Source organism: Diadema antillarum, unplaced genomic scaffold (genome assembly GCF_040938485.1).
Source record: "Diadema antillarum isolate AM-2024a unplaced genomic scaffold, OU_Dant_1.0 seq00000456_RagTag, whole genome shotgun sequence".
In the NCBI taxonomy this organism is placed as follows: Eukaryota; Metazoa; Echinodermata; class Echinoidea; order Diadematoida; family Diadematidae; genus Diadema; species Diadema antillarum.
This window is the reverse complement of record NW_027271428.1, coordinates 119,220-141,799: the sequence shown is the minus strand read 5'-3', so window position 1 is coordinate 141,799 and position 22,580 is coordinate 119,220. Positions and strand designations below refer to the sequence as shown.

The window sequence follows — 22,580 nt, the reverse complement described above, 5'->3', positions numbered from 1 at the left end:
AAGTATGTGCCGCAAGCCCATGTCAGTCCCATCTCCAAGTTCTCTGCACAAGTACAAGCAATATTGCTGATGAAGACAGACCTTCATTGCAGCAAACGTGAGTTTTCACTCGTTTCCCTGGTTTCGTCAATACTCTGTCTGCACACTAATCATCAATTTTGCTGGAATTTAAGAGAGAGAGAAAAAAATGCAAAAACAAACTTCAATACACTGTCCTGTGGATTATACGTATGAGGAGAATTACACAAAATCTCAAAAACTTGGAAGAAACCATGTACACTTGACAATATCAACACTGGTATGAAGAATTAAATATTGGTATTATTTTGTTGTTGATTTTCTGGAGCTATAAGAGGGATTTTGAACCTGAACTTTTATTCAAACATTCTACTTTCACCATTGAATAGGGGAGATACACAGGTAACCATGTACGTATGGCAAACTTTACATACTACAGCACTAACATGGAAAAATAACATTATGTTATCTTGGTGACTGCAGCAAAACTAACATGTTGAATAAAGATTCTTAATAAACAGACATGAAATGAAAAAAACTACAACTGAATCCAAAGCTCACTCATATGAAAGTGCTATATTTCTATTGATAATATGGTGCAAACAGTATAAAATATTGATGAAAAGAGCTGGCACAAACCTGTCTTCCATCTCCTTAGTGTGAGGATAGTAAACCTTGAAGCAGTAGCCACATTTTGAGAAGGAACCCTAAAGACACAACAAATCACATGCATATTATAAATACACCATACACATTTTGCAACATTGCAAAATTTGAAAGACGCCTTTGTCACACATAATTTCATTACTTTACACCAACTTCCATTCCAAATTTAAAGTCAGCTTGAGAAAATGTTTGGTTGACTTTATTCGTAAGAATTCCTTTTATGTGTAGGGCCTATTGACTTCCAATAGCATCAAGAACCCAAGCATTAATGCGGTTGGATTAGAGCGTAACATATGCATCATAAAATGGAAACTTGGCTGGAATGCTCCCCCAGGAAATATAGTAAATGCACTGATAAGTGATTCCAGTGACTGAGGGAATGGCATCTCATGCAATCCTTTCAGCACTAGTAGGGTGTAGCAGAAAGGCCCTATGTGAGAAACAACTACAGGGGGCTCCCGATACACAACAAACACGGTTATTATGAAATTTTGTCACAACGAAGTAAGAATTCAGGTCCAAAAATTATTCTTAGTAGAGCCTATGGTGCAAAATTCCCTTTGGTTATAACACAATTTTGATAAAATGAGAAGAAATTGCCGGTCCTGATGACTTCATTGTAAAAGGAGTTGCCTGTACCCGTGTTCATTTATCGTCATGACTGTTTGTGACCTGCATCATCCAACACGTTTTCACACTTACAGAATTGGAGCAAACGGTCCCGATGCTGCTGATGGTGAATGGGTCATACTTGTCCCCCAGCACGATGACATCGGGCAGGGGGTAGAGCCGGAGGGCGTGGTCGTTGGCCCAGTATAACGGGCAGACGTGGAGAGGGAGGGGGCACAGGTGTGCCTGGGAGATGATTGTCTTCACAAACTGTAGAAAGAGGGATGCACACCACCAACATTAATTTCTCAAAGAATCTATGTCATGCATTTAAAAACACTACTAATAAAATGAAATGGTGTTCTGCAATGTAAGGGGATTCAACAAATTTGATTTTCAGATTGTGTGAAAGAAAATAGCGATACAGAAAACAGTTTTTTTTTTCTTCACATTGTAGACATTTCCTTTCCCTTCACTTATTCTTTTTCACATCATTGAAAAACTAAGTTCTCATTTGATGATATTTGAAGGCATTTAATAGACCTAAAAAATAAAAAATAAAGACATGTTGATAGCGAAAAGAAGTAATTATACTCTGGAGTTTCAGCTTATATGGAAGAGAAATCTTTATAGAATAAGACATTTGTGGGTGAGCTATCTGCCTTGCTTACATGATCAGGGATCTCGTCATTGTTGTCAGGGAAACGGATGCAGTTCCTGCACATCTTCATGACGATGTCCTCTCTGAAGATGACAATCTCCTGGGTGCAGTACTGCAACCTGGAGAAAAGATGCAGCATAAAGTGGGTGAGACTGCACAGATGGAGTCTTTGAATAATTCCACACATAAATATATATGCAGGGTTCTTCCTTATTTTGTCAGATAGCAGGTAATCTGCACCACAACATATTGTTATTCTTGGGTCCTCAGCTGTAGTGAAATGTGACAAGTTAAAGGACAAGTTCACCTTCATAAACATAAGGATTGAGAGAATGTAGCAATATTAGTAGAACACATCATTGAAAGTTTGAGGAAAATCAGACAATCCGTTCAAAAGTTATGAATTTTTGAAGTTTTTGTGCAGTACCCGCTGGATGAGAAGACTACTGCAGTGTATGAATAACTTAGATGTCACATGCGTACAACAATATAAGGAAAATATAAAGAGAATTTCACAAAATTCCATCTTTTGAAAAAAGTACACATTCCCCTGACTCGTTACCGACAAATGTTATGGGTAATATTATTCCCCCTGCCTTTACAAAGAGGCAAGTCAAGTGCTCTTTTATTATGCGAAAAAAGTGAAAATATGTTGAATTTTCTTTTACATTTTCTTTATACTGTTGTACGCATATGACTCACAAGCTGTAGTAGTCTCCTCATCCAGCGGTTCCAACACAAAAATTAAAAAAATTCATAACTTTTGCATCGATTGTCCAATTTTCCTCAAACTTTCACTGATGTGTTCTACTAATATTGTTGCATTTTCTCAATCCTTATGTTTATGAAGGTGAACTTGTCCTTTAAGTACTACAGCTGTCAAGATAATAGAAGACTAAGTGTGTTTGAAATTATATAGCAATGAAAAACAGATCTGCAGAAAAAACAATCAAATATATTCTGTTGGGGTATGAAACACATAGCACACTGTGGTTTGTTTGTGCTTTGTTGTTGTTGGTGATGGTATGGGTTTCCTTGTTTTAGTTGTTTGTGCTGCTATGTTTGCTATTTGCTTGTTAGATGACCATATGTCAAGACTATTGTTACACCTGAAAGAGCAACAGATGGTTCACTGGCTACAATACTATCAATACCATCAATATCTGTTCTTTTTTTCCATCAAAACTGTGTATATTTTTGTCTAATTTACCTTTTCCCAATGTTATAGTGTGCTTGTTTTGCTACAAAACTTGTATGAAGACATATGTAGCAATCAAGGCTAAGCTTACCAGATTTTAACTTTCGCTGACTCCATTTGAGTGCCATTAACAACGTATAACAACAAATTTGTGATTCCATCAGCGCACTCTGTATTCATATCTTGCATCTAATCAATATTGCACATTGTCCAATGACACATGCAGTTGACCACAGTTAGGGGATGCATGTACTGCTTGACTGCTTTCGCACAGGCGGATTACCAACCTGTCAGTTCTTTGTTGACAGGCAAAAAGAATTTTGTTTTGGAGCATTGAAGGCTCTCCGAGAATTGTGGGAGGAACAGGTTAACCCTGAATGATAATACACATACATACATACATACATACATACATACATACATACATACATACATACATATATACAAACATACAAACATACATACATATACATACATACATACATACATACATACATAGGCCCTACATACATACATAAATACATACATACATACATTTCATGTACTGTAGTATAAGCTTACCTGCATGGGTTAGTGGTGAACACAGCAGACTGAACTTTCTCCCTGATTTCTGCAGTGATGCATTCTGGGATTGGTGGTCTGAATGACAAAAAGTCAAGAACAATATAGCTGAAACTGACAAGTCTCACAATACAGTTCTATAATCACTATTTTTGTTGTTGTGTTGGAAAACATAGCAAATCCCCGCCAGTTAAAGAAAGAGAAAAATACAGAAGTAGATGGCAAACCCCGACACTGATTGTACACCTTATCAGGGCAGCTGCCACCAAAGTTTAACTACCTCTGACTATACAAAAAAAATGTACTGAATGACTTCGGCTTCTCAAATACAATATGAAATAATTGCCTTAACAGCTACTTTACATAACCCTTTAAAGTAGCTACATATGTTGTACTTGTGTACATACATTATACATACAGGTAGTCATTATTTTCTAATACAAGCGATCAGCAACATAACAGTATAACTACAAAATTACAAGGGGGTAACATGCGTTAAGGAAACATAAATAAAAGTAATGTACTAAATCAAAACAGGGACAACCTTGTAGTAGAACTAGAAATGTCGCTATGGCGACTGATGCCTCCGCCATAATGCATGATTCTCCCAATAGGTGTATAGTACAATGTCTTCACAATGTGTGATCCATGACAGTTTCACATAACTGGCAAAATATTGAAATGACAGGTTTGTCAGAAATGTCCTGAATGTTCATTTTCCTTGAACTGGGTTTGCTATAATTGTCTAAGAGTGCAGGTACACATATTTGGGGAATTGAGAATTTTTACTTGAATTCTGACAGACCCTTTTATAAGCTTATGCATTGAGTAATTTCAAAGGTATGAAGAAAGAGTGTAATTAGAGTACAAAATAGATTTTTTTTTTTTTTTTTTTTGGGGGGGGGGGGGCATTGAAACCTGGCCTTTGACCCTTAACCTTTGACCTTTGACCTTCTGGCTGGAAATTTCCCGGAGAATTTCCATTAGGTAATGCATGTATATATTAAGTTTTAAAACTAATAATGCAAGCATTGCATATACTAGTACATGAGGGAAATAGTAAAATTTTGAGGAGTTGACCTTGACCTTTGACCCCCTGACTATTGACCCATGACCCCTACATTCCCTAGATAATCCCTGCCAGTCAGTTCATGCGTATGTACCAAGTTCCATGCAGATACATTGAACCATTTGCGATAAACGTGATATTGCAACATTTTCACCTAACATTTGACGTTTTGACCTTTGACCTTATGACATGAAACTCTCTCTGGAGAATCTTTACGCAGTAGTACATGTCTACACTAAGTTTCAAGAAAATACCTTTGGGCATTGCATAGATATGGGGGAAATAGCAACATTTTTAGCATTTGACCTTGACCTTTTGACTTTTGACCTCTTGCCAATGTCCCTAAAATCTACTCTACTAATTGTCCCATCATACATCATCCTTGGACCAAGTTTAGTGAAAGCTGCTTCATTCTAGTTTTGAGTTATCATGTAAACAGATAAATTTTAGGATTTGACCTTGATCTTTGACCTTTGACCTCTGTCCGATATCACTAAAAAACTAATCAATTGTCCTATCATACATCATCCTCAGACAAAGTTTGGTGAAATATGCTCTATCCAGTCTTGAGATATCGCGAAAACGGATACAATTTCATGATTTGACCTTGACCTTTGGCCGATTCCACCCAAAAACTTATCAAATAATTGCCCCATCATACTTTATACTTGGACCAAGTTTGGTAAAATTGCAGTCAATATTACTCAAGTTATCGTGTAAACGAAAGCGTACGGACGTACGTACGGATGTACATACGGACGGACGGACAACCCGAAAACATAATGTCTCCGGCACCACTTTGTGGCGGAGGCATAAAAAGGAAATTAATATTTTTATATCTAGTAATCATTTTGGGGGGTCTGTTTTATACTCATTACATGATGGTCAGTCTGTACCTTGGTAGTATGTTCCCGGGACCGGGATCTTCAGGTCCAGGAACAAATATGAAGCGACTGTGCTCCAGGAGGCTGGGGAACTCACAGATCATATTGGCAAGAGTGTGGAAGGAATCTTTAAAAGGAATTAAAAATATGAGGAAAACAAATAAAAAATGATTATAATACATCATAATGTGGAAAATGCAACAAAATCCCAAAACGAATATTAATATGATCATGAATATGGATAACATTCATTATGCAGTCTGTCTGAAGTTCTTCAGAATATATCAAAAACAAAGAAATAAAGTTTGATGTGGTGAATGTCATTGGTACCAAAACCATCCTTTCTAAAAACTATTTCTATATCTCCTATCTTTGTCAATTTGCTGTATATTAATACATGAATTAAATAATCTTGAAGTGGTTAGAAGGATGGTGTAAGTGTTGTTCAGAATGAGTCTAAACAATGATGTTGAACTTGAAAAGGCAAAAGATGTAAACAAAATGTGAAATACATGTATTTACATCAGTTCTGGTAAATGAATATACTGTGATGTAACACAATCTGTTCTGCTTGAGAGTATAAAGTGAATTTTAATTTTTGCAAAACAAAATTCTAAGATTTGATTGCCAGATAGATCTCTTTATAGTCTATATTATCTCATGGCATGAATACATACTTTTACAAAGTCAACAACAACAAAAATTGTATAAAACTTTTCTACCCTAAAAATTACTGCTGCCCACTGACCATTGGCAAAAGTCTCATTTAGGAATGTATAATTTCTTTCATAGAAATGATGTAAATCTACCTTTAAAGATATTTAGGGAGGAAAAATAAAAGATAAAAACCAAACCAGACAAGGAATACAGACAGAATAGAACAAAGAACACCTTTGAGAGTCTTGATGTGGTTCGGACCGTACGGAGTGGACGTAAAGTTTCCACTGAAGACAAAACAGGTCGGAGGCATCTCCGAGTAGCCCGCCAGCAAGGTCCGGAGCTTCTCCTGGACGTCCAGTTGGTCCAGCCACACGTCGGACAGGAAGACCATCATGGCATCCTCATTCTCCTGTTCCAGGACCTGCAGCTTGGTGGAGGACTTGGCACAGGTTTCTGACGTACCACCAAAGAAATTGATGTTCCCAAAGTAGGATCTGACGGAAAAAGGAAAAGAAGGAAAATACAGAAAACACATCCATGCAGCTTTGTGCACCAGTTGTCACTCACAGTTCCCATACATTGTTTCAGTACTTGAGTTGGGTCCAACTTACCATGTCAATATTGCCTCTTCAAACCTTTCACTTAGGGGCGGCAGATCTTTTATTTTTTAATTTTAATTTTTATTATTTCATTTTATTTTATTTTATTTTATTTTATTTTATTTTATTTTATTTTATCTATTTTATTTTATTTTATTTCATTTTACTTTATTTAATTTTCAAATTGAAATTTAATTTAAATTTATTTTATTTCATTCTATTCATCAATTTATTAATTCTTTATTTTTTAATTCATATTTTCATTTTGTTTATTTATTTATTTATTATTTTATTTATTTATTTATTTATCATTTTTGGGGGGTGGGGGGGGGGGGAAGCTGCGGGGCCGATAATGGTGGTGGCCCACTGGGGTCAAGGTACCCCCTGCTTTGGTGGAAACAATCTCTCTGAACTTGGAAGTTATGGGTTTTCTTGTGGTGGGTTTTTTGTGATTTCTTCATTTCAAGAGCCAAAACTGTAGGATGAGCTGACTCCCTCCTTTGATCCTTTTCTGTGGCCCCTGTCACTTACAAGCATGAATAGACAGAATACCACTTCTAAGGCAATCAGAATTTGCCTCATACAATCAAAGGAAGATGAGAACTGTACAAAAACTTAAAATTGTTCACTGTGTTGAAAGCTGGAGACCTGGTAATGGCTCTAAAAGGAGCAACCAAACTTGTCCACTGTGCCAAAATATATTGTCAAATGGAAGACACTTGAAAAGACACTGCTACTTATCGGTTGAAATGGAACCAATTCTGTTTTGGATCCTCACATAAAACACACAAACAACAAACAAGAAAAACAAAACAAAAACGATATCTGTTAACCTTTGTAAGAAAGTCACAAGGTCACACAAGAGTTATGCAGTCTTACCTGGTGATGTCAGCTGGTTCTGCCGGTGGGAAGCCCAAACCGTTGACGTGGAACACTTCGTCCTCGTAGCAGCCCTCTGCCAGCACAAAGCAGTTCTCAGTGAACAGCCCTGTGTGAAACTGGTGCAAAGCACTGTCAAGGAATCTTTCAAATAGGTCTGATAGACAAGATATTATCTATATTTACTAACACGTACAAGACATTTGAACACAAATCTTCATAAAATTTGTTTTTGAAATGAAAACAAAAAGTCACATCCTTCTACATCCTTTGCATCATAAATCATTCGAGACTTGTGAAGCAGCAAATGGTTTCAATATAAGAGTTATATGGTAGCTCAATTATGGATTCCAAAATGATTTTGATTCCCTTTTCACAAACAGATTCAAGAATTGAGGACATGTAATCATCACCTCATCTAATATGCATATCTGATTGTGACTAACATCAATTTTTTTACGTCTGAAACCTTTAGAATTTCATTGCTCATGTTTTGATATGATTTCATTACAACTTTTAACTACGACTTGATTCTACTCTTTCAACAAGTTAATTTGTACATCTGGTGGAATTTCCCTTTAACAAGGCCACTGGTGTCCTGTGTATATGCGTTAGCTATATTATAATACTGACCAGGCTGTCAGTATACTGTAAAAGTGGATATTTTCGTATGACTAATTTTTCGCGCTTGGCCGGGCCGGAAGAGTTTCGCTTGTTTTTAATTCCGCGGAATCAAGACATCACGCACAGGCACATATGGCAAGCCAAAATATTCGCGTGCTTTTATTTTCGCGCTAGTTTCTGGTTGCGCGAAATGCGCGAAAATTTGAACGCCGCGAAAATTTCCACTTTTACAGTATCAGAAATTGTCATTTCACCCACAAAAGGATATAGCTTTCGATAAGTCCAGTTGAACTGCACCAGTAGGATCTTCCAAATAGAACTTGCCCTGAATGGATGGAATTGAAGAATATTGTAAATGCAGTGCATCAACTTGACTGAAGAAAGACAAGGGAATAATGATAAATGCATCACTGTAGACCGAGACTTTGAAATTGACATACAGGGCACTCTCGTTGCAACTAAAAGAGTTATTACGACAATTTACTACAGCAAAGTCAGAATTCAGGTCCCTGAATCATTATTTTTAAAGTCTACATACTGCAAAATTCTGTTCGATTTTAATGAAATTTTGATATGACAAAGGAAAGCTGTCGGTCCAGAGGAATTTGCTATAATGGGAGTTGCCTGAATTATATCATGGCACACAGATGCTTACAGCAAGTGAAGTTCAGACTACTTGTCTCATTTTCATTTCACCATCTGATGTGGGATATCAAGCCACTCATGTAGTTTTTTTTTTTTTAATTCTTACTCAGGTTAGATATCAAATCATCGTTCAGTGTTTTGATTTGTAGTACTCTAGTCGACACTAACCTCTTTCAGTTGTGTCAGCATCCCAAGGACAATCAACTCTCCAAGCTTTGCCGTGCTGCCTAGCAGAAACTCCACTGGTTTAAGCTACCGAGGAGGAATGGAGTGGAGGAAATGTAAGACAAATGATTAGTCATCTCAATTTTGATTAACAGGTTTCAACATATCATGCTTCATCTACCAGGTAATCCTTTTACTCTTTGGTGTTCTCAGCACTAACTTTCACTATGCGTTGGCTAATAGTTGATCAATCACTTGCAATGTCTTGGACCATAAAAGTCTCAAGTTCTTTGAAATGGTTTGAATACCAGTATATGTCTTCAGTTGGTGTGTAAGGGTGATATTTTAGGATTTTACTTTGGACTACCCCCAGAACTTCTTTGTACTTTGCTCAGAACTTTCTTGGTTTATCATTCCCATCAAAGTCTTGCTAGACATCTACAGAAGACATTTGATTTCTTTTTGTCTGTTTGATACTCTAAAGAAATTTTGCAGGTGAAAACAAATGTCCACATTACATAAAATACAAACACATTGATTCTATTCCTAACAAAACTGTCCGAAAATTGGGTTTGAGAATTGAATAACTTGATGACAAACACTGATTGTTACCTGAAACTTTTTGCCCTGTGTCTCCATGGACGCGCCCTGTACAGGAGGAGAGAAGAGGCTGTGTCTGGAGGTCCTCTGGTGGAGGATGGTGTACCGCTCCAGGAACAGGTCTGCCTTGTGCTTTGCAGGGGCATGCAGATTGGGGGTCTCTGAATTCCTTCAAGATTTACAATTTATGCAATGAGTTTGTTAACCTCCCTGACACAACAATCGATATCTGACTGTCATGTATGCTTTCAGGAGACCTGCAAGGCCTGGGGTCCATTTCATGAAAGTTTTATGAGAGACTTTTCACTCATAAGACACACTTATGAGTGACATCATGAAATGGATTTGATTTTTCTGCATAGCTACACATGAGCGACATTGGTCATTCTGAGATTTATGAAAAGACTTTTATGTAATGACTTCATGAAATGAACTCCAGATATTAACTTAAGAATGTTATAAAGCATGTGAGCTGCTAATGCTATGAGTACATATTTTTCTGTTCAACGTGATGATATAGAATGGACTAATGTGTAACACAACAGCTCCAATTTCACATTCTGATTTGTTTTCAAATATTCATAGAAAAAAAGAAGTTCATCTACATAATTCATTGGCCTCTACTACAAAATCTTTCAAGACAATTCACATGGTTGCATATCTTGGAAAAATTCATGAAAGATTCAACAACTTACGGCAAAAACTTCTTGCGCTCTGAATTGTAGGTGAATCGCGGCACTCCAAAGGCATCAATGACATTGAAGACTTTTTCGTTTTCCTCACTTCCTCCATCTGTACATTCGTCTACGGCAGCTTCTATTGTCTCCTTTGTCAGCAAAGCAGATGACACTGCATGTGAAGACATGAAAGAACTGGGATTGTTATTTCAAGCTGGCAGGTTCCCCCCCCCCCCCCCCCCCATTCAATCAACATTGTGCATTGTGCTGTGGGGGGGGGGGGGGGGGGGGATATTGTCACATGAACAAGTCTTGGGCCACATTTCATAAAAGATGTTAGGATATAGCAACTCTCGCTGGAATGGCAACTTCCCATAGCAACAGTCAATCAGGAAGCTGGATTCTTGTCATTATCATGACAACTGCCATTCAAACAAGAGTTACTATCATATCAACTTTTTATGAAATGGGGCCCTGGATTTCTACATCTGATTACGCTAGTACGTCAAAAATGAAACAAATGAAACATGCGCTACTTACAGGGTTGTTTCTGCACAGCTTCAATGATCTTGTCTACCCATTCGTTCCTCTCAACATCTGTCACTGGAGTCAGGGCAGCCACCAAGAATTTCACCGCATCACTGAGAGAAAACAAATTATAGAATCTGATCTGAATAGGAAATCATTGTCTAATATAAGATACGATACATTAATTGATCTTACGGTACATAGTTTATCTTTAGTGATAATTCCTGCTGAAATGATTGGCGATGGCAGAAATCACCACGCTCCAAGTTTCCTTGCTTGAACCAGTTGAAGTGTACAATAGAGAGTTACAGTCCTAATTAGCTGAAACTTAAAGCTGGAAATAGTACAAAACAACCATATTTTCCATACAATGACTTGTTGCATAGTTCTGCAGAACCCAAATCCATTTGATTAAAGACACAAACTGTCTCAAGGTTTTCTTCATTCCATAAGCTGAGGTCCTTGACGGCAAACGAGTTCTTGTTATAATGGGTAATGGAATAAGAATGTTGGGAAGACTTCCTTTTGCTTTGGGACAGCCTTGCAAAATGTGTGTGCATCAATGTGTGTGCATCCATGGATATATAAAGCTATTTAATAAGGGTAGGATAGGGTAGAGTGGTTACCGGTATTGTTAGTTGGGTGGCTGTACCATAACTCAAGAGTCTTTCCCATATGTTGACCAAAAAATCATAAGACATGTCATCTGTCAGTATGATCTATTATTACAAATAGAGGTCTAGCACTGAACTTTATATGAAATAAATTATACTTCAGTTGCGCTCACATAGAACAGGGATGCCAAGTTCAAAAAAATTTTATGAGTGAGATTTTCATGACTCAGCATCGCTCGGCATCTCGGCGAGCGAATGTGCGCGCCAGCGAGGGTGTGGGAGGGGGGTTTCCCCCCTGGGGCCCTGTGGCTTCCCACGGTAGGGAACTTTTTCAATTTTTACCTCTTAATGGTGCGATCAGGTGCATGCTTAAGTGACCATTTTTTAACTTATTTTGAAAGACAAAAGGGAAATATACCTTCAATTGCAACTATCACTTTAATCTTTTGAGCTACGCTCATTATTATAGGCCCAAGTTGCAGACTTCACCCGATGCGTGAGAAAAATGGGTGCCATGCGTGAGATTGTGAGACGGCCCCTAAATGCTTGAGTCTCATGCAGAATGCATGAGACTTGGTTGCTCTGATAGAAACAACACTAATTTCAACATTTGGATAGACTGGGGCCAATGAAGCAAACATGCAATTTCCGTGCAATAACAAAACTCACAAAACCCTTCCCCTGTTTACAAATATTGAAATAGTCTTGTACGTTGTTCTCATCAGTTAAAGCCACAGAGAAAGACAACACATGGGACCATTAACGTGGTGATCTGATTGGTCTAACCTGAATGTTCGCTGGATGCCTTCATCATGCCTTTAGCGGGATGAGCATCGGAAGAATTGGGCATTTTACTACGAGTACCGGTAACTGCTGCATTAGCCTTAGGTCTGTGGTTTCAAGCAGTTTTCCACCCCCCCCCCTGCCATGTGTATGCCAACAGATTTTTAGAATATCATTTTAAGATTTAATTTACTGGTATATAGAACCTATTTGAATGAGATTAGCCTACCAGTACGTAACCCGGTACCTGGCGCGGGGCGCTGTTACCCGACTTGGTACGTGTTGGGGTCGCCGATGCGGTTAACAAGTACGCAGCCGAGAATACAATCCTGATTGATAAACTGGCTCGTATCATGGATGTAACATACATGGACTGTTCACTGCAGTCTTTCTTTGATGTAATGATCGTCTCCAACACCTGATTATGTGCACATTCAGGTGTCTGGACAATAACGATTGTGTGATCATGTATCGTCACTAACAAAAGAATCTTTTCCTTCATTTCAGTCTTGTTTCGCTGATGTGCCTTTTTTCAGACTGAAATGTCTTTGAATAAATACAGATGATAAGGAGCAGCAAACCTGAGATCATGACAAATTTTGTGTCAAAAGATGGGTAATTGCTAATTTGCACAATTTCGCACACGCATATGATAAGACCTTGCCTAATGGTTTAATGCTGAGATATACCTGTTCTCTACCATTACCGTCCCTTTTTGTTCTGGAATAAGCTGGAGAAAAGTGAAATATTGAGATCACAAATGACACTCATTCTGCCAAAATGTTAGCTTTCTTTTAAAAACTGCCTGCTTCTGCGCATATAGTTTTATATTTCTCGAATCTGCGTCTTGTTCTTCTCCTGGCTTGTTGGCGGTGACCAGAGCTACCAAGTCTCACTCACTCTGCGCGAGACTCAAGCATTTAGGGTCTGTCTCACGATCTCACGCATGGCACCCATTTTTCTCACACATCGCATAGCTCAAAGAATTAAAGTGATAGTTGTATTGTCTTTCAAAATAAGTAGAAAATAGTTACTTAAGTGTGCACCATATCGCATCATTAAGAGCTAATAAATTTAATAAAAATAAAAAAAACCTCCCTACCATATGGGAGGGGGGACACCCCCATCCCCTAATTCGCGCGCGAGCGACGAGACGCCGAGTCATGAAAATCTCACTCATAATTTTTTTTTTTAAAACTTGGCATCACTGGGTGACGATCATGGCATGGGATCAAAGCAGTGAAGCATGCTAAAAATGTCTTTGTGGAGCTTTTGAGATGTACAGCCTAGGCTACAGGTGCTAGGTGCATGAATTAATTAACGATATGATGAATGTCCATGTGTAAAATTATTAGGTCCATGCTCTCACCTACCTACCTACACCTGTACCTGGCACCATCGCTCCAGAAAAGTAAAGTAAAAGTACAATGTATTAACGTAACAGTTAGACTCTAGTCTAGACTAGTACAGTATTGCCTGGATTAGCTTAGCCCGACCAGACGCTGTTACGCTATGCGAAAACAGCGACGCGACGTACCATGTACAGCGACTGGGCTGTGTATAGTTAGGATTAGCTGAGCAAAGACTAACTGCGACAGCCGCCACACACGCAGTGTGGCCTGCGTGTGGCGGCTGCGCCGTGCTCCCATAAAAGATCTTCATGTTGAACAAACGGGTGCCTTTGCGGCGCTATATTTCCTTAATTTTTCAACAGAAACTACTAGGAATACTTACATGGGTCGATGAAACCTAAATGACTATCATCGGCGACTGTTTGATGCATTTCATTGCTTGTGATGCACAAAATGATGTCTTATAAGCAGCTCACCGATGTTCACAGAATTCACAATCACTTGCACAAACGCACAGAATACTTAGGAACTAACATAAGCGAAACTGCGGGGAAGCCGCCAGGACCGCGCCTGGCGGCGCGGTCTCCGGGGCTAAGCAAAGACCAAAGTATAATGATGATGGAGTTGGAAGTGAACGTTTAAATTACCTTCGAAGTGCTAGACCATGCATCTTGAATGCAGCTGTTATACTCGATTTCACTTTCCCAGACATTGTGAGATTGTCCTGCTAGCTCGATTCTACAGATCGGATCCTCCAGCCTCTACTGTCGAGTGTTACTTAGATACCAGGCCAGCTAGCGCTGATGAAGAGCTCCACAGCAGCGCCTTCCTCAAGTGCTGACTCCCCGCTTCTCCCCGGATGAGTTTCATACAACGCGCCGCGAATCCAGCGGCTTCTGAACGTGTGGTGAAGATCAAGACAGGACATACAGTACCATGGCAGTGTACAGTGCGCAAATTCGATAGTTCCCGCGGCAAAACTGTGCGTGTAGTAGTCTATCTCCAAGCCGTAATTTTCATTTCTTAACGTATAATGAGTGCTGCAGACATTGATTTTACAACTGACCCTCATGCAAACAAGTTAATAATTTGTTGTTGTATTTTTGTGTATAATTTGGCAGACTTTATGTTGGTTTAATTTTGCTGTGAGGAATGAGGAGTACTTACACAGTGCAAATATCTTTGTATGGACGACTGCAAGAAGGCTAATATTTCATTGTTGTTGTCTGTATACTAGTCCTTCTGCTGTGATAATTATGTGATCTGTGCCATGCAGTGCAGTAGTAAACATAGAGAAAGAGTTGCATTATCTCGTGCTGTTCATGCTGTTTGGTAAGTGAAAACTTTTGCACATGTAGCATTATACAACGCCTGAAATCCCGATTCGTAGCTGACTTAAAAAAAGTGAAAAGGCGGCTTGTAGAAAGTAGATTAATTTAGAAGGCAGTGTATGTGTATGGAATTCCATGGCTGTGAGAAAGTGCGATCTCAGTCCCATGTGTACTATATTGTGTTGGTGATGTGTTGATCGGTTGATTTTTTTATTGGTAGTGTGGTATGCATGTATAGAGTGCGTTGCGTTGCTGTGTTTAGCGGTATATTGCCGAATATGTTGTACCTTCTGTGAACGAGCACACGGCTCCAAACTGCGACAATTACTCTACATTTACAAAATCTACCAGATGTCTATCAGAATTCAGATGGTCGATGGCTAACCGCACGGCACCAGGGTCCGGCAGGGACCCCAAGGCAACAGTGACACGTACCGTGTCCCGCTGCGGGGTTAGTCAATGGCCAACTTCAGTCAGTTTCAGATTAATTGTGCTTACACTGCGGCACATGCCTTGTTGATCGCAAATTCGTGAGGCACACAGTCAAAGAATTAGATGTTTTGAGCGATGATTAAAAGTTAATGAAAATATCAATGCCTCTCATCTCATTTACTGATTTAATTCAAACTTATGTAGATAGGGCCTAAGTAGTAAAGTACCAGTATAAAATTGGAAATATGTTGTGAAGTGTTTTGTGTAATTTTAAATATCCTGTTTATCTTTAGGAGCAGTGATTTAAAATTTTTCAAGATATCACATTTGATGCATAGACCCTATGTGTAGGTCTGTTTGTATCATAAAACATCCTACCGTATTAAATTTTTGCAATAAAGCCTAAAATATAACGAGATATGAGTATTTTTCTCATTTAACCGTAAACGTAACTGTAGATGGTTTTTATAGTCTTGAAACATTTTTTTTATTTATTCTAACTATTGTTCCCTCTTTTTTTTGGGGTGTATTTAGCAATACTTAAAGGCATAATTTGCCATTTGCAGGTAAACAAAAACCCAGCATTAGTGCTTTAAAATAGTTCTAAAATGTGAGTTAGGGATAGAAACAACCACTGTAAAAATTTGAATCGGTAAAATCAATGTTAAGTATTGTTAAATATACCAAATGTGAACAATAGTTATAATAAGAATGTTTCCAGACTAAACCATCTACAGTTATGGTTTATTGAGAAAAGTACAGTATATCTCCTTATATTTTAGGCTTTATCGTGAAAATTTTAGATGATAAGATGCTTTGTGGTACAACAGACCTACACATATGCATTAAATGTCATATCTTGACAATCTTTTAAATCACTGTTCCCAAACGTAAACAGGACCTTTAACATCGATTATACGGATTCAAATTTTTACAGAACTGTTTTTCGTTTCTATCCCTATCTTGCATTTTAGAACTATTTTAAAGCACTGATGCTGGGTTTTTGTTTCTTTTGAAAATGTAAGTGATATTTGTGACTGCAAGCTGAATAAATAATAGTAATAAATAATAATGATAATAATAATGATAATAATAATAATAATGATAATAATAATAATAATAGTAGTAGTAATAATAATAATAATAACAGCCTGTATGTATGACACTTCTCTTGACTGTATAGTGTGAATGTGTAGTCTAATAAGATACTGAGAAACATGAGATATTTTACATAATCAGATATCAGTAACTAAATGGAAGTCAACTTTGATTAAGTAAGTAATTATGTCTGTGGCAGCTAGCCCTTATTGAAACTCATGTTGAGAGTCTACACTACAAGTCATCAACCCGGCCAAGGTGCAGGAAAGATCCAATGAAATGCTTGTACACAAAGTCCTGTTGTTAAGACAGTTCACTTTCATTGGAACTTGAAAGGCACTGTAGCAGGGGAAAGACAAATGACTGAGTGTTGTACACAATCTTTTGTATTAAATTTTGTCAATATCAAATTGAACTATAAAAGTGACATTATGCAGTTGATGTGATCATGCTTACTTCTGGATTCGCAACAAGTTCATTTATTCTAAAATTGTTCTTTTTAGGACTGAGAGATGAAATCAGGAAAGCAGGCAAGTGCTGGACGCAACCAGGCTAAAGATGCCATCGGTGCTGTTTGTCACATCCTGAACTCCAACAGTATCATCACGAAGATAACCCCAGAGATCTTTCGGCAGGCAAAGTTTAATCATCAAGAGGCAGTAGGTGGTTTGTTTGGTTGTTTTTATTTTAGTTAATTTGAGGCTTGTGTGGTATAAAACTGGAAGATACACTATTATTTAGTATTAAGTTTATGTGGTCACTTAAATACTTCATTCCATATCTTTCCTGCTTGTTGAATAAATGACAAACACCTGTCAACTACACCTATTCTGTATTTAATACCTATTTCCCCGAATAGAACATTTCTATCATAAATATTCTCTCTTGAGTCTTTCACATATCACGGTTTATCAATAGTCTGTGAATTTGATGTCCAACATGGTTATTGATTTAATGTTCCAAAAACTGCTGTATTTGCATTTCGATGACACTTGTCGAAAACAGAAGATGTGTTTGTACCTGCGTTATTTTGCTGAGTTTTTATCATCAGATAAATATTTGTAATATCATCTGTTCTTATACTGTAAAAGTGGAAATTTTCGCGGTGTTCAAATTTTCGTGCATTTCGCGCAACCAGAAACAAGCGCGAAAATAAAAGCACGCGAATACTTTTGCTTGCCATATGTGCCTGTGCGTGATGTCTTGATTCCGCGGAATTAAAAACACGCGAAACTCTTCTGACCCGGCCAAGCGCGAAAAATTAGTCACGCGAAAATATCAATTTTTACAGTATTGTTAAATAAAGGTTTGTATAGAATTTATATAAAAACAAACATACTCAGTGCATTAGAACAGTGCAAAAGTAATGATCACATACAATGAATGTATTACTGATATTTGAATAGACTGTATCATTGTGTTTGCCAGAAATGAAAATACTCCATGTGCAAATGTATGTTCACTGTTCATTTGTGTCATCCTTGCCAGGATCTTGTAGGTATGCACATTTCAAACAGTGATCATCTATTGCAAGCTTTACAGCATATCAATTACCATATATCTGTTATCTGAACAATGAGGAGGGAGGAAGCTGACAAGGATTTCACAATCACAAGAAGTAGTGAATATATGTCTGAAAAAATGTCATATTCATATTCAGTCCTACGTATTACATACATGCCTCATATCAGACAAGGATTGACAGTGCACAAACTTTTAGAGTAAGTTATGCTTACTATGTGGGAACATGAAACTGTCCCTTCGTGATTATTGGTTCATTTGGTAACAGAGCTTACCAGATGTGCCTTCTCTTGTGTGTCTCTCTGAAACTTCAGGTTCCTCCACTATGGGCTTTGTTGGGACAACTTTTGAAATTAAATCTACCGATACCATCTAGCCAAGGAGAGCCTACATCAAATCAAAATAGGGACAAGATAAAATCATTTATGCTTCAGAGTGGGTACAGCTGCCCAGAATTCTATGTTGATACTGATATCGGTGCCAGAGAGCTGTTACTGGCAGTCGGCTGGCTGCTTGCAAGGACAAATTTTCTCAACAACCAAGTGAAGACGCAGCTTCTCAACAGGTCTCTTCCTTCAAGTACATTACATCTCCACAAAAATCAATCGACTAGAGGGAGAATGGTTCAGAAAGAGAAGGTGTGTACTGTGCCTTATGCCATATCTTGAGTGTTGTTTTTGCATGGGTCTCCTGTCAAATTTGGACATAAGGTTAGTAATTTCGTATGTAAGGGATGTGTGTATGTACATGCGAGGTAGGTATTTTTACTTATTCTTCATCATAGCTTCTGACACGGTACAAATGTCACCTGAGCTCCAAAGCTTTGATGTTGCCACATCCTTTGCATTTGATTAACCGAGAGCATAGGACTCTCCTTTATTTCTTTCCACATTTACAGTATATACAGTTATTTCTATTTCTAAAACTGGAATGTGTTAATATTTTGTAGAGCATAGGACTCTCCTTTATTTCTTTCCACATTTACAGTATATACAGTTATTTGTATTTCTAAAACTGGAATGTGTTAATATTTTGTAGTTTCTTGATACTTTGAGATAATTTATCTCTAAGAAACCAACTCGGAAAGGAATTTTTATATACTTCATACATCAAATAGTTGTGAGAAACCAAAAACATAGTGGATAACCCATATTTGTGCTTGCAAAGAAGAAGTTTTTTTTTTTTTTTTTTTTTTAGATAATCATTGAGATATCATGCCAGATTGAATTTAGTATTAGAGAAGATGACACCTTATCACCAACAATGAATTATTGAAAGAGATTAGATGTACAATATAGTTCATTTTTTCTACCTGCTGGTAAAATTTTAATTGTGTTATCTTGTCAAGATCTATGAGCCTTAGGTTTCATGCAAAGCGTTGAAGAAGAAAGTTTCATTCTTCTTTGTTCTGTTTCACAGGCTTCTAAAGGCTCCTCCGCTGAAGACCAGGCAAGGCTGTTGGTGTGGATGATGGGACGCTTGAGGCTCACCATCAAGTCACTGCACTGGGAGCAGCAGGCCCTCTGCTCCTACCTGCATCGAGTGCACGAGGCCACACAAGGGGTTAGCACCTGTCCCCAGCGACTACAGCACCTTACAGCCTGGGAGACGTTTCTCCTCAGACATCCTCAGCACATGAAACAGGTGAGTACTGGCACATGTCTGTGTGTGTGTCTATCTGTCTGTTTGTGCTGTTGCTGTTTGTGTACATTTTAAGTTTGTGTGTATACAAAGTAAAAGGTGTATCAGACTATGATTTCAGTTGCAAGTCAATTGTAATATAAAGCAGCCTCCTATTACACTTGGATGTTTACATATTCATATATATTCCTATGCATTCATTTTGAAGGTTTACCGGTACATGATGGGCGATTGATGTGTGAATTTAAAGTTAAAGAATGAGTGAATGAAAAAAAAAAGTTATTGAATTACCTATTAACTAAACCAATTAATTGTGTAAATTAAATATATGATTTTGAATACTGTGAATGGGGAACACATGAATGAAAAATGAATGAGTGAGTGGTTTGTTGAAAATTCATAGAAAGAGGAAGAAACTCAGAAATATAAAAATATATCGATATACATGTACTGGTAGAGTGAAAACATTTGTTCAGTTTGTTAGAGATTTAGCCTTTACCTTGATATTTAGTTATGTAATGCATCTATCAATTTCAACAAGCCTGTACTGGTAATCTTGACAATTAACATAAAAAAGATGCTCATGCTGAATGTATGCCTGTGACAGTGGTCTAAGGCGATGATACATTGTATGAAACAACTACAAGCCTGCAAAAGAAACTGAGCCATAGGTGTTGCATAATGCTTCCAAATAAACTTTCTTCAGAAATGTCCTCAAGAAAATAAGAATCTTCATTTCATTTCATTTTCCCCCTAATTTGAATTACACATTTTTGGGATACTGTCAATGCAGTATCTGGAAGACATGGAGATAGATGCATCATTTCTTCAGTCCTGTCTGACATGGAGGGAACTAGAACCGGTCTTCTGGCAGTGGATGGTGAGTGGAACATAAATACTGGTTGCGGGTTGTGAGCAAGATATTGATTGTGATGTCGAGATGGCTTTGATCAGTTCAGAAATGATAGCGAGAACACCACTACCACCACCAACAACAACAGCAACAGTAACAACAACAACTTATGTTATAGTTCTCTGCCCAGAAGGTGTAGTCCTTTCTTTCATATATCCTTTTTTTTTTATTTCTTGCATCAAGAATGCTCCTAAATATTTTGATTCATGCATCATGCGTAATTTATTTGCTTTGACCTACCTGGACTCGATATTTCAGTGCATTTTGATGTGCTCTCTCTGTTGATATGACTGGATAATGAAACAGTATAATTCAAACCAAGGAAAAATAAAGAATAAATCAACCAAGTCCACTTTACAGTGCATGTTTAGATGTCATTTCTAGCATTTATACGAGGTGAAGAAGACATTGTAAACACAGTTATAAATGAACCTTCACTCACATTGCCCAGTACATTACATTGCCATTATTACAATGAATATGGCGATATCACAGTTTTGTGAATGAGGCTTTTGAGAGGGAAATACTGATGCACATATATTGCCATCTGGTGGAGATATTGACTACATAGCTGAGAACATGTTGCACATATTACATGATTAGTGTCATTACAAGACCATGGTTGTGTGGCAAAGTCAAGATTTTCTGATATTATATTGTTTCATATAATTACGTTCCCTTACTGAAAACATAGACTCCCAATAATAGATGGTTGTCATAATTCATATCGCATTGTCTCATCATGGACATGAAATTACACTTAAATGTGCAGTGTGACCTTTAGCACAGTGGAAGAACGGATGTATGTTTGATGCATTAATGCATTAATGTATCGTAATGTAGCATAATGTGCAATGAAGTATAGTGTCATCGTATGTATGGCAACAAAAGATCAAATGATAATTGATGTGAATGAGAACAATGTTCAGTGTAGGCTGATTTGAAATTGCATCCAATGACTCTGAAATCTTAAAGAGGGTTGGTTATGAGACTCTGATCCAAACACTGCAGACATGTCAGGTGTTGTAAATTTTAGTCTGTATTGTGAATATTAATAAGTCATTTCGTTGATTTCTTTGTGAAATTCTTGGCATCAGAGTAGCGTCAAAGAGGCCAAGATATCTGCCAGAGATGATGCAGACAATGTGACACTTCCAGCCGTTCCTCCAGTTCTCCGTTCCGGTCTTCCTCTGGGAGAGAGGCATCCTGAGATGGAGGAGCTCTGTCGGCTCCAGGCATTACTGTGCAGGCAGCTGGAAGGTCTTGAATCTCGGATCCAAAGTTTGCCAACTGCTGCAGAGATGAGGGCACAAGTGAGTGTGAAGACAATTCCTGGGCATTATGTTAAAAAATGTTAATAAAAAAAATCCTAAAAAAGATGATGGTACAATGTACATCACATTCCTAAAAATATGGTGTGACTTAACACAAAAAAATATAACGCTGACACTAGAGACATTAGGATGAGAGGGAAAGAAGTTTTATTCAGTCTTCAACAGTCTCAGCATTTTTTTCCACAGTCTTATGAAAGCTTTCTTTTCTCCAAGTCAATGAACTTGATTATCTTTTTACAGCCATTTCTGTGGAACCAAGCTAACACGCGTGAACCACATTATGCAATTAATGTGATTTAGCATAGTGTTATTTTTCTTTTTCTGTATAATCATTTTTCCTTGTGTGTGTAATTCAAATTGTACATAGACATTGCAGTTGTGATAATAAAACCAGATTTTGATATATGATTTGTACATTGAAATGTTGTATCATATTATATTAAAACATGGGATTTACAGTATTAAATTCATGTCATCTATTGATCTGAATGTAATCTCTTAGGGGTAATGTAATATTT

At 37.6% G+C, this 22,580-nt stretch overlaps 1 protein-coding gene across 1 annotated transcript; it reads right to left on the bottom strand.

Annotated features, from left to right (window-relative positions):
• Nucleotides 1-133: 133 nt before the first annotated feature.
• LOC139732931 (DNA polymerase epsilon subunit 2-like) lies at nt 134-14,616 on the bottom strand. Its single transcript, XM_071643767.1, has 14 exons — nt 14,440-14,616; nt 11,056-11,156; nt 10,534-10,687; nt 9,851-10,007; nt 9,242-9,325; nt 8,697-8,753; nt 7,805-7,926; nt 6,558-6,820; nt 5,679-5,793; nt 3,714-3,791; nt 1,965-2,073; nt 1,387-1,563; nt 658-725; nt 134-161 (listed from the first exon to the last, which is right to left on the bottom strand). Exons 1-14 carry the CDS (start codon nt 14,502-14,504, stop codon nt 146-148), a joined length of 1,566 nt encoding a protein of 521 aa, XP_071499868.1. The 5' UTR covers nt 14,505-14,616; the 3' UTR covers nt 134-145.
• Nucleotides 14,617-22,580: the final 7,964 nt, after the last annotated feature.